At 29.1% G+C, this 16162-nt stretch overlaps 3 protein-coding genes across 4 annotated transcripts in view; 2 read left to right on the forward strand and 1 right to left on the reverse strand.

Moving 5' to 3' along the window:
* The window catches only part of LOC122501574, a 134023-nt gene that overhangs the window by 60122 nt on the left and 57739 nt on the right, over positions 1-16162 (forward strand). The window lies entirely within an intron of this gene.
* Positions 1-16162, reverse strand: part of LOC122501573 (protein Wnt-10a) — a 38883-nt gene that overhangs the window by 7188 nt on the left and 15533 nt on the right. The window lies entirely within an intron of this gene.
* Positions 7365-9814, forward strand: LOC122501572. Its single transcript, XM_043611134.1, has 3 exons — positions 7365-8027; positions 8627-9065; positions 9254-9814. Exons 1-3 carry the CDS (start codon positions 7401-7403, stop codon positions 9589-9591), a joined length of 1404 nt encoding a protein of 467 aa, XP_043467069.1. The 5' UTR covers positions 7365-7400; the 3' UTR covers positions 9592-9814.

Consider the following 16162-nt stretch of genomic DNA (forward strand, 5'->3'; position numbering starts at 1 on the left):
GTTTCGCGTTAGATTTTTTTATTAAATATATACACTAATATCATCCACTTAATTCATAATACAATTACACTGTTTAAAAAATAATAATCTGCATATTTTAATAATAAATATATATATTAATTTGATAGTTATTTAGGTTAATATTTTCAATTTAATGCAGGTAAATACTAAAAACAAAAGAAAAATTTGCCCATTTCAAGGAAAAGGCTTCGGAGATGAAAGCTTCGGAGATGAAAAATAAATTTTTTTCACATTTATTCACATTAGGGCGGAATTAAAATATATTTTTTTAATAAAATATACAAATTTCACAACGCAATTTTATATTATAGTAAAAAATATTTCGTCAAAGTTATTCGTATATTCAATTATTTAATAAAGAGCAAGGCTTCGGAGATGAAATTGAATTTTTGCTCGGGACAATAAGTAAAATTTGACTATTTATAGAAGGAATAATTCCTCTCCTTTTCACAAATAATATATGGGCAAATTAAACATCAGATTCTCAACTTTATTAAATTATGCATTAAAATTTTATTAAGAATACTTTTAATGTACAAAAATATCATTAATCATCGTGAGGTAATTTTAACCTAAAACCGAAGACAAAGTTTTAATATTTTTATCATATATAAAACAGAGGTCTTAAAATTTAAAAAAAAAATACGTTATGACAGAAAAACATTGTACTTTCTGACAATATTTTCAAAAAAATTTCTAACAGTTGGAAAAAAGCATAGAAATTTAGTTTTCTTATAGAAGTCCTATTGGAGACATGCAAAAAAGGCTTCGGAGATGAAATTATTTTAGCTCTTGTATAAATTCAGTAGAATAAAATTGTTTAATTTCTTTTTTTTAATGAAAAGTAAGTGCTAAATTTTTATTATGAAAATAATTAACAATTATTAGTGAGTAGGGTAGAGTGGGGTAAAAAAGCCATGGTGTAAAAAAGCCATTTGAGTTTTATTTAAAAACTATTAAGCCGATTTATCAGCTGTTTAGAATATAAATACTATTAGGTAATACGCAACTTTTGAATCCAGTTTGAATGTTGTACCTAGAATAATATTGTTTTTATTGTAATTTTAATTTTTTGTTGCTTTTTTGAAAACATTTTGGTGAACTTTTCAAACATAATACAATCTGATTAAGTGAACGAATAATAAAAGTAAATGTTTGTACATAAGGAGAAAAGTATACCGAAAACGTATACAATGTTAATTTTTGGAAATTGAACTGAATTAACAATTTATTTTTGCTTTTTTTAATAACTGGTCTTGGGTGTAAAAAAGCCAGGGCAAAAAATCCATTGAATATTTTGTGAAATTCACTTGTTTTCTATTTAAACTAACCTTCTTATTTTACAAAATTTCTCGTGTTTATTTATTAAAATTAATTAAACACGACGAAAAAGTAGTTCAAAGTGCATTTAAAAAATAAACAATGAATAAACGGTTGCAACGAAATATGTTATCTGTGGTAAAACTTAAAGAGAACTTCTAAAAAAGGTACGAAAAATTGGCAGTGCAAATGGAAAACAGGTAAACTTAATATAATTTTCAATTTTGCTTGCTAAAAACTCTTTCATAATTATTAGAATATTTTTCAAATAAGACTATTTGTCATATAAATAAAGGGAAACTATAAAAATACCTAAATTGATAACATGTTTTGCTAAAATCGTAGGGTGGCTTTTTCACCCCACCAGGTGGTGCAAAAAAGCCACTTGCAGTGCTTTCGTAAAACTCTTATAACTTAGTCCTTTCATGAGATAAAAAATATTTCCGTCAAGAATTTTCAAGCTTAATAACTAAACTTTCAATAACAATTGGAAATTTGAGAAAAAAATTTTAAATACAGATTTTACAACATCAAAAGTAAAAATGTGGCTTTTTTACCCCACTCTACCCTAGATTTTATAAAATTAATCGAGACATCAAAAATGTCACTTCACAGAGAAAAGCGAGTGTTGTTTTTGATGCGGGTAAATTTTGGTAGGGTAATTTTAGTGAGGATAAATTTTCTAGAATAGAAAATTTACCTTATTTTCAGTGTTAAAATAACACTTCCGAGCTAAAGTTTGATGCAGACACTTTTAACACCGAATTCAGTGTTAAAATAACACTCACTTTTTTCTGTGTTTCAGAAGAATCACCCATATGCTACTATTGCATTCTCATCACATATTTTATTTTGCTGATATACGAGATTAATTGTACGTAAATGTAAATAAAAAAATTCCTTCAACTGCAGTCTGTTGCGTAAAACCTATACCTGGGTATATATATATATATATATTTTGTAGCTGTATATTTACATATTTTTGGGTTGTTATTACAATTTATTTAAAGTTGGCCCAACTATTGGCGGCAGGATGAGTTGCCCAAAAATTCGCATTTATGTACTAGAAAGAGCGGTAAATTTAAATATTGAAAAAAATTTAAATAATCCACTCTTTCTAGTAACTTTCTGATGGTAACGGTCCTCTTAAACTAATATATACGATGCCGTGCAGAAATTTGAGTCGGGCCCTGATCGGGGCCAGATCTGGAAATCCAGCCTGGCCCCGGCCTAGGTGAAACAATGAAGCCGACCGGGGCCATGCCCGGGGCCCGATCTGGTTCCATAGCACGGCCCCGATCTGGGCCATGGAAATTTTTCCGATTTGACAGGCATTGAAATTTTTGTGATAAATACGCTAATAAATGGAAAGAATTTGGTTCATATTGCTAGTAAATAATGTTTACTAATTTTAATTGACTGAAACAAAACTGCTTCCACTATTCCTAAATTTACGCGCTTCTCGCGTTCATTCAAAATAAATATTATGACAATAAATGTCATTAAAAATAGTAATATTAAAAAATATTTTTAGTAAAAAAAGACGATTTAAGTTAATTGGTACATTTTTTTAACTTGAATTTTTAACAGACTTTTAATATTTTATTTACAAACATGTTCACATTTTTTATTCACAACACAACACACAATTTTATTATTTTATATAACGCTTAACAACGAAGAATGAAAAATATTCGCTCGCATGTGGGATTTCATTTGTCCTAAAATAACAATGAAATTTTCAAATATTTTTCTCATTTCTATTGTTATTTTAGGAGAAATGAAATTTCTGTTACTTGCATTATAGGTAAAAAAGTAATTCGGATGTTTAAAAATTATGTCAAATGGAATTTCGGACAAATAAATTTTATGTTAAATGGTTATTCGAATAAATGAAAATTATGACAAATAAAATTGCTATAAATTAAAATTTCTGAAAAATGACATTTCGTAGATTTAAAGGTTATGTCTTATGAGAATTCGAGTAAATGCGTTTTATGTCACTTGATAATTCGAGTAAATGAACATTATGACAAATAAAATTTCGACAAATGAAATTTATGTAACATAATATTTCGAAGGTTTGAAAATTATGTCAAATGGCAATTCGGAGGATTAATAATTATGACAAATATTCGGAAAAACAAAATGTATGTCACAAAAATTTTCGACATATTAAAAATTATATTAAAAAACAATTCGACTATTTAAATAATAGGATATAAAGAATAAATCGATAAATTAAAAATTATATTGAATGAAATTTCGAAAGCTGAAAATTATGCGAAATGAAGTTTTGATGATAAGAATTTCGATGTTTTGAACATTAGGAAATTGAAATTTGGGGAATAATCATGCGCCCCGTCACCGTCAAAACAATAATAATTGAAAAACAAATTTTAAAGCTATAAAAAAATGAGGGACTAACTCTGCTGGAGCTCGAAACCCAGGACCTATCAATTGCCGGTTGATTGCTCTTCCACTGAGCTACAGAGGTCCACATCCAACAAATTTTCATAGCTCAGTGGAAGAGCAATCAACCGGCAATTGATAGGTCCTGGGTTTCGAGCCCCAGCAAAGTTAGTCCCTCATTTTTTCATAGCTTTAAAATTTGTTTTTCAATAAAATTAAAATTATTTTTTAATATTATTATTTCAAATTACATTTACTGTCAATAATATATTATTTAAATAAATATAATATGGAATAATAAGAAAAATTTATTTCCTGGATTTTATTAAAACACAAGTTTCACTAAATTTTTCACTTTAACCCGTCAGCAGTCGCGCCTTTTTTAGTGTCTCACTTGCACTCTAAGAGCGCCCTATAGATCGAGTAGTGTTGCGTGAGACTTTTTCTCACGGCGCGACCGCTGACGGGTTAACTCGATCTAAAACTGAAAATTATGAATATTTTGTTATGAAATTCACAGAAAACATAGTTCAAACTATCTTTAAGACAAAAAAATTTAAATGAAAGTAAAATACTGTATTTGAAAAAAGTTATTAATTCTTTTCTTGCACAGTGTCAAATTATTATTTTCAATGTTCAAGAGCTTCGTTTATCTGAAAAATTTTCCATTAAAAACTTCCAGTGAAATAAATTTTCAGATAAACGAAGCTCTTCATTATTGAAAATAATTAATTAAAAAAAAAAAAATTAATTAAAAAATTTGTATTGTATATATAGGATATATATATATATATATATATATATATATACACGGAAAAAAAAAGTTCACGAATCTCTCGTGAACTAGTATATCACTTTTGGATGGGACACAAAATTTCAAAATTTTCATTCACTTTTGATTAGAAATGGCGAACGTCAACGAAAAACTGAAACAAAGTTAATGAATTTTTGATGAACTGTTAAGGAAGAGTAGTTCGTCAAAATTAGAGGTACAAGTTCACGAAAAAATCATGAACTCGCGAGTGTCAGTAGTATGCGCAGTTCGTAATGCGCATCAAATATGGCTGATCAAGCATTCATCATTCAGTCGGTGTCATCGGTGTTTACATTCGGGAAAATTCTTTGATGAAAGTTATTATTTAGAATCAGTGTTTTTTATTACTTAGTGAATATTTTTGTTTGCTAATTTCCTTTGTGAAACAAATAATTCATAAAATGAATTAAAAGTTACGATAAGGGACTTTTTCTACTTTGCACGGTCCTGAGTTTTACAGCAGACAAAGCTAATCGTTTCGTTTGTCGAAGGACAGTGTATCTAGATTTAGCCGTGGCGGTTAGTTGTTAGAAATATTATGTTATAGGGTATAGGTACTAGGTTCGAATCCCGTGAAGCGAATTACGAATTTTAATGGCGATAAAATTGTGTATTCTGTGTAGTTGGGTGCGTAATAGGCGTCAAGTTATCAAATAAAGTGAAATACTATAAAAAAGTAGTGTCTGGAAATTATTTTTTCTTGTTTTTAGCATTTTTTAAAAGTTCACGAATTTTTCGTTAACTTTGACGAAAAGTTCGGAAACCGTACTATGTTTCTAGTGAAGGAGTTGATGAAATTTTGACGAACTCTGTTTGTTGATTTTCAAGAATTTTGTGTCCCATCCAAAAGTGATATACTAGTTCACGAGAGATTCGTGAACTTTTTTTTTCCGTGTAGGAGAGTTTAGTCTTGGTTGGACCACTGTCTAGGCCCAATGGGAAATGCCAGTGTAGTTCCGATGTTCACCACTGGCTTAGTACTCAGACGATTGTTCGGCGTAGTCTAGCCGAGCCTCGACAATTAGTGCTGGCGCAGTACAGAATTTTTGTTTCGCCAAAGCTTGGACAAGCCACGGCGGCAAGTGCTGGCTGAGTATAGAAAAATTGTTCACAACGCTCTTTGCCAACATTGCTTTTTTGACATAAACTTGAAAAAAATTATAAAAAAAGTTTATGAATGTTTATAAATATAAATTTATTGAAAAAATTAATATTTTACTTTTCAGTTATTCATTTTTTATTCTTATTAAATTTAATAATAACAATTTAACATAATTGTCTAATTCTGTAAATAATAAATTATTTAAACAAATTAAAATTATAAACAAAATTTAAACTTTAATCTCAATAATAATTTGGTTCCTATTAAAATACTATTATACTTCTTACTATGAATAAAAAATTATTAAAAAATTACCACGTAATTTAAGAATTACGTAAAATGTTAAATGCAATAAGTAAAGTAATTTAATTTTTAAAAATTTAGTTTAATTTATTTTATTTAAATTTATTATTTCTAACGTATCCCTATTTTTTTCTCATCTTTGACTCAATAATTGTATGTCTGAATGATACTGAGATATTAATACTTTACTGTAGGCATGTGTCGTTAGCATAGTGGTTAGAGCGTTAGTCTGTTAGTCCGTCGGTCGTAGGTTCGATTCCCCTCGTCAGCAATTTTGTTTATTTTCATAGGTTTGCGATATTTTTAGATTCCAATCGTTATAGGTACTAAAATATGAAAATCTAATGCACACTTACTGTAATTGTTTATTATTTAATTTTTAAATGTTATAAACAATTTTTTTCTACTTCATTTACTATATCCATTGTTAGTCTCCATCTTTAATACAATTTCTTTAAGAAGAGAAATATTTTATGAATAATAACTATTTATTAATATTATTTACCATTTTGTTGTTAAATTATTTATAATTATGAATTTACGACTAATTAATAACAATACGGCATTTATTGCGGCAATATTCTCAGCCAGCACTGGTCCAGTGCTGCGCCAGCGCTGTCTGGCAGCACTGACAGACGGTACTTCGGCAGCGTTAGACAGCGTTATCATCCCAGTGCCATGCCAGTGCTGCCAGTGCTGGCGCAGTACTGCGCCAGTTGTAAATTTCCCATTGGGGGTAGGCCATTCGCGACTTTTTGGACAAGTTCACTAGCGCCACCTACGCACATGCTAGTCGAAGCTTGTCTTAGTGAAACCTAACTTTTTGTTCAATTACATTTTCGGAGAATCGAAAATTGTGTTTTATGTGATGTCGGTACAAAAAAAGCTCAAAAAAAGTTTTTTGTCCTACCTGCACGGAAAGTATGTCATTTCGGGCACTTAGAGCGGGCGCAAAGTGACTCATTCCAACGCAGGGGTAGGGGAAGCGGGCGGAAAATATTTTGCGCCCGCTTACCATCCTCCAAGCGGGCGCAAAATATTTTGCGCCCGCTTCTTCTACCTCCGAGCGGGCGCAAATTATTTTCCGCCCGCTTCTTTCGTTTTAACGGTCATAAAGTAAAGAAAATTTTGCGTTACTTTATTTTTTTCACGTAAAATAGCTAGTTTCGTATACATAATATGTAAAGTACGTATTTTACCCCCCTCTACTCAAAGATACATTGTGTATTAAACATTTTAAGTAAAAAATGCGAGATATTTTACTGTAAAAGGCCACGTAATTTAACTAAAGTATTTTATGTGTCCAACCCTGCTCAACAAACGATGATTCCGATTCCCTGTCTCATAAAGGTCTTTCTCCAATAGGATTCAAAAAGCGGCGTTGCGTTGATTTGCAGACGCAGTAACGTCGGGTTGCTATGGTTACCCATGCTAAAACCATACGTTAGTTACGCATCGCAGCGTATGAGTTTAGGATTCTATTGGAGAACGACCTTAATATCTGGTTCTATTCCCTCCGAAAAACAACGCCGTAGCGTAGCAGACGACTTAGTGTTAACGATATCAAGCACGTTTCTTTTTGTCATTGCTGAAAATTGTCAAAATTCGAAAAAGATGATGGATAATTCAAATGATTCGGATGAAAATGAAGATACTAATTTCCACACACCACCGGAAATTCGCGAACTTGTGAAAGAGGCTCAAAAAGATTTCCTGCCGTCAACTTCAAAGAATAAATATAACAGTGTCTACACAACATTCAAGACCTGGGCCAAATCAAAAAAGGTGACGACTATTACAGAAAATGTTATGTTAGCATATTTGATAGAATTATCTGAAAAGTATAAACCACCAACGGTATGGTCAACATACTCCATGTTAAAATCTACTCTAAAAAACAATGACAATGTTAACATTGCAAGCTTTATGAAAGTTACAAGTTTTCTGAAAAGAAACTCAGATGGTTACAAATCAAAAAAATCGAAGACGTTATCTCCCGAAAATGTTAACATGTTTCTGTCCGAAGCTCCGGATGACATATTTTTGGCTACAAAAGTAAGTAAAAATATATATATCTATAAAAAAGAAAATAAGATAGAAACAAAATAAAACAAAAATTTATATAATCAATAATTATATATAAAAAAAAGTTTAATAAAAATATGTATAATAATTAATAATGCGTGCAAAAATAATTTCATAACTGCACAACAAATCAACAAATTTATTAATTTAATAAATAAAGTTACACGTTAAATAAATAATTGATAAATATAATAATATAAAAATAAATACTTAAAAATAATCATTTCAAAAAAATCATGCATATCATTGTTAAAATCTATAAAATAAAATGCAAATATTTATTTATAAATAAGTACAATATATATTAAAAAGTATAACAATAACAAAAAAATTATAAATTAATTAATTAAATTTTATAAAGTTAAAAATCAATAATACATTAAAAAAATATTAATTAAAAATAATGATTGCTAAAAATGCATGCATATGATTGTAAAATATATAAAATAAAATAAATAACCTTCTATAAATAAATAAAATATATTAAGAAATGCTTTAATAATAAACAAATAAAACAAAAACTACCAATTATATAATAAAAGCTAATTAAAAATTGAAATATTTTTTAGGTTGCTTTAATTTTCGGCATAAGTGGTGCTTGCAGAAGGGAAGAATTATCAAAAATAAAAATGGAAGATGTTCTTCATGAAGGCAATCTGCTTTTAATAAAAATACCAAATACAAAAACCAAAACACCACGATCATTTACTGTGGAAGGAGAATTTCGAGAAATTGTGTCAAAGTACGAATCTCTAAGACCAAAAAATGCTAATTCGAATAAATTTTTCCTTAACTTTCAAAAAGGAAAGTGCACCACCCAAGTTATTGGGAAAAATAAATTCGGTAAAATGCCGAGTGAAATTGCCAAATATTTAGATCTCGAAAATCCTGAATTATATACCGGACATAGCTTTCGAAGGACATCTGCTACATTACTAGCCGATTCTGGTGCGGACATAATCGCTCTTAAACGTCTCGGAGGTTGGAAAACTTCAGCCGTAGCGGAAGGTAAAATTTCATTTTTATTTAAATTAAAATTTGTTTTTCTAGTATTTGACATTTTATTAAAATCCTCCCTATAACTTTTAACGAAACTTTGTTTTCCTATATTTAAAAATTGTTTAAAAATAACTAATTTATATAATAATAAATAAATAAAAATGAACTAATATTCTAAAAAATAAATATATTTCTAGGTTACATTGAAGAATCAACAACATACAAGAGAAAAATTGGAAATCAAATTGAAGCCTCAGTGAATTTAGCCTCATCAAGTGGTTCAAAGCAGATCAAGGAAATTCCATCGAATGAGTCAAATAATAAAAAATCAAATAAACGAAAAATTATCCACGAAATTGCATCAGATATTGACTCTATTTCAACTGCAGCTAGCTCATCAGGGCAAAACACATCAAACAAAGTTCGGAAAACCAATGACATTCATTATTCATCACAAATTAATAATTCTCAAGAATCAAACAATCAATCAATTACATATAACATATCGCACTGCACATTCAACATCTACAAATAAATAATTTGACATTCACACATCTGTATCTTTTGCTCATATTTTCATTATTTTTTATCTCGCCTCGTTAAGTTTTTGTTTCAAAAAACAACAAATATGTATAAAATTTAATTTTTTCTTAACGAAAGTTTATGAATTTTGTTAAACTACAAAACATACCATTCAATGTGTGACATTTAAGTATTGTTTAAAATATTTTCAAAATAAAAATTTTGGTTCAATTTAAGATGTATTTAAAATATTCTTAAAAAACATATAGCCCCATGCTTGTTTCCTTTAAATCTCTTTTTTAACTTTTTATATACAGTTTGTGTCTAAAATGAAATGCTTTTTGTCCAGGTAGGACAAGAAAGTTTGTTCACACCTCGGACGCAAAAAATAATTGAAGCGAGGGCAAGATTAGGTAAATCGAAAAAATCATTAAAAAGAATTCACTGCTCGTGCCCTCAATGACATACTTTCCATGCAGTTAGGACAAAAAATTATGTTAGCATCATGGGCGCAAAGGTGATTACGACTCTGGCGAAATTTCGGGACCTCGGGACACAATTTCGCTCCCTCGGCTTCGCCTCGGGCGCGAAATTGTGTCCCCTCGGTCCCTTCATTTCGCCATCGTCGCAATCACCTGTTTTGCGCCCTTGATACGAAAATAACTATTGTGCATCATGTGAAAAACCATTAATAAAAGATAAAAAAAAATTGAATCGTCAAGGCAAGCATGCAGAAATTTTGTGGGACTTATGGTTGAAAGAAAAACAAAGTGAAAAATCGAATCCCGAAACGTATATTTCTTTATGGTTACAACAATTCGGTAATGTTACTTTCTGTCAAGGTCGGCTACTTTGTGTTTAAAATGCGCAAAGATGAGGACGAGCTACTTCATTTGCAAAAACTGCAATTCTGTATAACTCATAATATAATTGATTATCTTATTAATATTTTTATTTAATTTTATTAATATTTCAGTGCAAAATTTTTTTTTATTTATATTTATTTTGTTATATTGTTTATTTTTATTATTTTATTATTTGATTAACTTACAAGCTGTAAACAATAAAGAATCAAACCCTTTGAATTTTAAACATCGACCAGGTTCGTCCTTATAAGGACGAACCTGGACTACAAATTTTTTTTTTAAATCTTTATAACTTTTTCATTTTAAAACCAATCAATTTACTTTGTACAGAAAAAATGTTCCTATTAAACAGGACTTTCCAACAATATACTTCAATTGTCCAAATTCATTTTTTAAAAAAAGTTATAAACAAAAGTCAAAAAGTGGAATGACCTCGACTATATTCCCCTATATATATTATATATATATATATATATATATATATATATATATATATATAAAAGCTCAACAAGACCCAATCTGCATGTCACATTTCATTTTTTTCACATTTTAACAAAATCTCATATCATCTTTTCGCAATCCAAGTTTTTACACTTTAGGACACTCATGCTTTTCTTTAATGTTAACAACTTTGTTCATAAAGTTTTAGAATCAAACTCTTCAACATGAAAGTATCAAAGGTAGCCAAAAATCATTCATCAATGACAATATAAGCATTTATTAAATTATTATAAGGTCAAACTATTCAAAATAAAAGAGTAAAAGATAAATCAAAATATTTATTTAGTTATTTAAAGTACTAAAGTTAATTAAAAAGTTAAAGTAGTAGGGTCAATTGGGGTAAATGTAAACGGAATATCTATTCTTCACCAAAAACATTAGTTTTTTTTTGTTAAAAGGTAAAACGGACGGATTTCTTTTGCATAAACTTGTTACTTTACTTCCCAAGAAAAATTTGATGAGGTACAAAAAAATATTGATGCACCTGAATCGCCTAAAACTGACTGTTTACATTTACCCCGAGATTTTGAAATTTTCCTAAAATTCGGGGTAAATGTAAACACACACCACTGTAGTTAAGCGAGGTTTAAGAAACAAGTTATTTCAAGTATACTACTGTTTTAAGGGATGGAAAAACTGATAAAAATTCTTCGTAGATGTATAGTAAATCAACCAGTTGACTGATAATGTATCATATAAAATAAACAATCATCCATTACAAAACTAGTGATGTAAAAACTTGAATAACTTGAACAAATTTTAATAGATTTTCATTCAACTTGGTAAAAAGAAGTTTTTAAGGTTGCAGAATTAGAATCTATAATCGAATTTTTAAATTTCAAAATGGTGGATCCCATATGGCGGATGAACCTAAAAATAATATTTTTAAAAATTGATCAAATTTGCTTGAATCTGGCTACTAGGGGGTTTTTGAGGTCGCTGATGAATAGGAATTTGAAGTCAAATTTTAAATTTTCAAAATGGTGGATGAACCTAAAAATATTTTTAAAAATTGATCAAATTTTCAACAAAATTTTTTTTTTTTTATCAATTTTTTTTTTTTTTAAGAGGACCTAATTTCCTTTTCTATGTAATTTTACATTGCCAAATTAATGAAATTGTGAAATAGAAGCAAATTTATTCAATTATTTTCTTTCAAAATGTAGTTCAAGTTCTGGTTTAACTAAATTGACGAAAATCAAAAATCAAAGTCAATTTTTGTTAGGGCATTAATAAGGAAGAATTACATATTTTTGTCTGATTTTTTAATTTATTTTTATGCAAATGCGAGACAAAATACTGAAACAGTAAAATTTTGATTTTCAATCTTTTTTGCATTAAAAAATAACTTACACTATGGCATTGCCAATTGTCAAAATAAAATATTGGCAATACTCAGAACATCTTGTAGGTGAGCTGAGGTAAAAATATTGACGTCGTACTTATTTTTTAATTTGTAAATTTAGCTGAAACATCTACTGTTTACATTTACCCCAAATGACCCTACCAAACCTAAAAAATATTTATTTTAAGTTAATATAATGTCCAAGGGGCAGGCTAAGTAGACGGAGGCCTGCGACCTGATGTGCTGGAAGACCGAAGCTGAATGCATTACTTGTTAACAAAAATTACAAAACAACAACAAAAATAATAGTTATATACAAAAAACGTTTGCTTCCGGCAGGCCACTCGCTTGGGCGTTTTATCATTGAGTGACGAAGCAGTATTTCAAACTTCTGCGCAAGATTTTTTATGAAGTAATACTAAATATAAGTACTAATATTTTTTCAAGAAGATACTACATTACAATATTACAATAATAATTACTAATTAATAATAATTACTATATTACAATATACAGGTACTATGTGTGAGTATACTTTTTTGAACACCCACTTTTTTCAGTGTTTGTTTCAAACTAAATCTTCGCAGAGTGTATTATAGTATATTTTAAGTTTTCAAGATAAAAAAATGAAAAAAGGAGAACAAGTATGTTGTAACTAACCCACAATTAATTTAGTGGGCAAAGAAGGATAAAAGTGAAGGGCTGTCTAAGTTATTAAGAGCTACCATTAAAGGTACACAGTTTACTCAGGACTATCTTTCGCACTATAGATGGTCTACCGAAAGCAAATAAATGAACCTAACTCGAGTATCGGTCCCATCCCAAACTCGAAAAGGACACAATGTTAATATGTATTACCAAGTGTTCAAACAATTTCCAGCGCGTCAAGTTATTATTTAATCCAATGACAAATTATTAAGCAAATTGTAATTGATTATGTGGATGGTGAAGAAAGATTAGCGGATTGAACTTTAGCTGGCATTACATGTTTTAAAAAGTATACATTTTGGAATATTTGCCTATTATATACATGTCCTAACATAAAAACAGTTAATAAATAATCGTTTGCTGAATATCCATGCTTAAAAGAAGAGATTCTACATTGAAATTCAATTATGACGCGCAGGTCCTTTAGCAAATGTTCAGTGTCAGCGTTAAATACAGATGGCCACTGCGATTTATCCGACTGTTGAGACTCCACACACTTTATACATATTAGAAAAATATGTATAATATTTTCCATAGAATGATTAAATAAACAGAAATTACAAACTAAAAACTAAACTAATTAAAACTTTTATTTAAATAATTAAATGATTAAAATCATTGAATTAAAATAATAATAAATTACCTTGAGATTCATATACAGCGTTTTGAAAATGTGTATAGGAAAAAGCGAAATGTATTTCACAGAATTAATTGTTGAGAAAATGAAGAAGCATTGTTGTAGTTTTTTAATTTTTACTTTTTTACCTACAAAAGAATAAATTGTTCACTAAATATGCAGCAGGTTTTTAGTTATAAGTGATGCTGTGTATAATATGTGTTACTAATAATTGCTTGTCAGAAAAAACTGTAAGAAATTACTGAAAATCTTTAAATGTAAGAGATAACGGAGAAAGAGCTATATACTTGCTGAGTAGGAACGCGAATGCATGTCCCGCATTTTTGTAATAACCCAAGGGTCGCAGAAGAATCCAAGATGGCGTAACGATGTGCGTGTTTTATTTACCCTTGTATCTTGTGGCAAACGAGATGAGAGAAACACGGAATGGAATTTCGCTTTTAATGGGGAATACGCTTCAAAAGAAAGAACGCTAAGAAAAAATAAAAATGTGGATGAAGAAGAGATAGTTACAGTAAAGATACAAAAAGCACAGTGAATGATTGTAGTTTGTGTTCTTATGAAATAAACATTTTTGGGGTAAAAAGATGAATAAAATAAGAAAAGGAAGCAAGCACTTTTGTAGAACAAACACAGTTTTATAGTACCACAGTTTTATATTTTTCTTAATAATTTTGTCTTTGAATTTTAACTACGAAATTCATATAATGGTACTACACAAATTTTCAATAGGTTGTATATTAATTTGAAGTTAATTTATTGTTACCTTTTCGATTCCTTTAATTAATGAATGTTCTGTGTCGTCGACTCATTATATAGAAGAAAGTAGGTGTTAAATATGTGGCGTGCTATTTGAAATTGGTATTGTAGACAGTGCGGTGTCGTTTTAACACTAATCGGTGTAGTTAGTAATATAAACTAACACCGAGTAGTGTTTTAGAGTGAATGATTTTTCATTTTATAATACAAAATTTTTTTTAATTCTCTTTGGTATGAGAATTCGTCCATTAATGCACATTTTTATCTCGAAATCAAACATAAACATGTTAAATTTAAATGACACTGTACGAAACTTACAACTTGCGAATTTTAAGGTCACTGCATACAAATTAAATGTCTTATTCTCACACACAGCACGTTATTCAGTGATCACGTGATTCAATATTGAAGTTCTTGAAGTGGCTTAAAATTTTTCAATTTTATTGATTTTACCAGAAATTCTGATTCAAAAATACCACTGATGAAACGCTTTGTGTATTAACCAGAATTTTCTAGTCGTATTTTTTATATCAAAAATTCACGTTGTCTCATTTTCTTCTCAAATTGTAAAATAATGTATGTAAAGTTGGCCCCCCACTTTCAAAAAAATTAAATTTTTTTTAAAGTTCTGAGTTCCTCTACAATAGTTCTAGTTCCTGATAGTTTTTAGAAATAGTTCTGGCGATTAAATGGTAAAAAATAGGTTTTTTCATAATGGCCCGTGTAGAAATTGAAAATAGGATTTACACTGAGAAAAATAAAAGGTTAAATATAACCAAGTTTTAGTTAAAAACAACCGAGCGATGCTGCTAATATAGCACTTGCAATGTGAATTGTTTGCAGTAACCGATCGAATACGATTAAAAATTTCGGTAGAAACTAGTTAAGACTACTTGGTTACGGTAGCTTCTTTCTCTGTTACTGTAACTAACAGTTTATGATTAATGCTCGGTAAACGTTAGTTAACTTACTCGGTTACTGTAGCCACCTAAAAAGGCTACAGTAATAATATAAACTTGAATATTGTAGTCAATTAGCTCTGTTATAATAAAGAAACCGATTAATTAATTTTAAACCACCCAACTCGATTAAAATATTTTTTGATCAATAAAATATTCCCTTGATAAAAATTATTTTCTTTTATTGAAAAGAAATCTATTTGATTAAAAAATTATGTTCTAATTTAAAGATAACCAAAATTTTCTGTAAATTAAAATTCTTTTTTATAATCAAACAAATCTCTTTCAAATAGAATAAAATACTTTTAACCTCTTTAACGTGCATCGTGTAATATGTCATCGGGGATGTAAGGTTTAATGCGTTTAATATTCTCCATTTCATTTTTATTTTTATGTATCTATTGTAGATGAATTCTATATTTGATGGCTGCTGTAACATAATCAATAAAAATTTGTATCGCGTCGGTAGAAACCAGAATTGTAACAACACGACTCTCCGGAAAAGACGAAACGAAGTGACTGACTGACTGTGACTGACGATATGTCGCCTAGATATGTTTACTCGGTTAAAATCTCACAACTGAACGTAATTACATGAAACTCGGTTAATATTAATCGCATAGTAATTGTTTATATTCAAAAAACAGATAGGTAACAACAACCACGAAAGTTTGTTTCCATTATGCACATTTCAGATTGGTTAAGACAATCCTTTGGAGGATTATTTTTAACAGATGTGTTTTAACCATCTCAGCTCGGTTGTGATAATCAGTATAACTTAGTTTCTTTTAACCATATCTTATTTATTT

The sequence above is a fragment of the Leptopilina heterotoma genome, unplaced genomic scaffold (assembly GCF_015476425.1).
Source record: "Leptopilina heterotoma isolate Lh14 unplaced genomic scaffold, ASM1547642v1 Lhet_212, whole genome shotgun sequence".
Taxonomy (NCBI): Eukaryota; Metazoa; Arthropoda; class Insecta; order Hymenoptera; family Figitidae; genus Leptopilina; species Leptopilina heterotoma.

Coding starts and splice junctions, on each gene's coding strand:
- LOC122501572 (XM_043611134.1), top strand. CDS start 7,401: ATGCTAAAACCATACGTTAGTTACGCATCGCAGCGTATGAGTTTAGGA. Junction 8,028..8,626: donor ACATATTTTTGGCTACAAAA/GTAAGTAAAAAT, acceptor AATATTTTTTAG/GTTGCTTTAATTTTCGGCAT. Junction 9,066..9,253: donor AACTTCAGCCGTAGCGGAAG/GTAAAATTTCAT, acceptor ATATATTTCTAG/GTTACATTGAAGAATCAACA.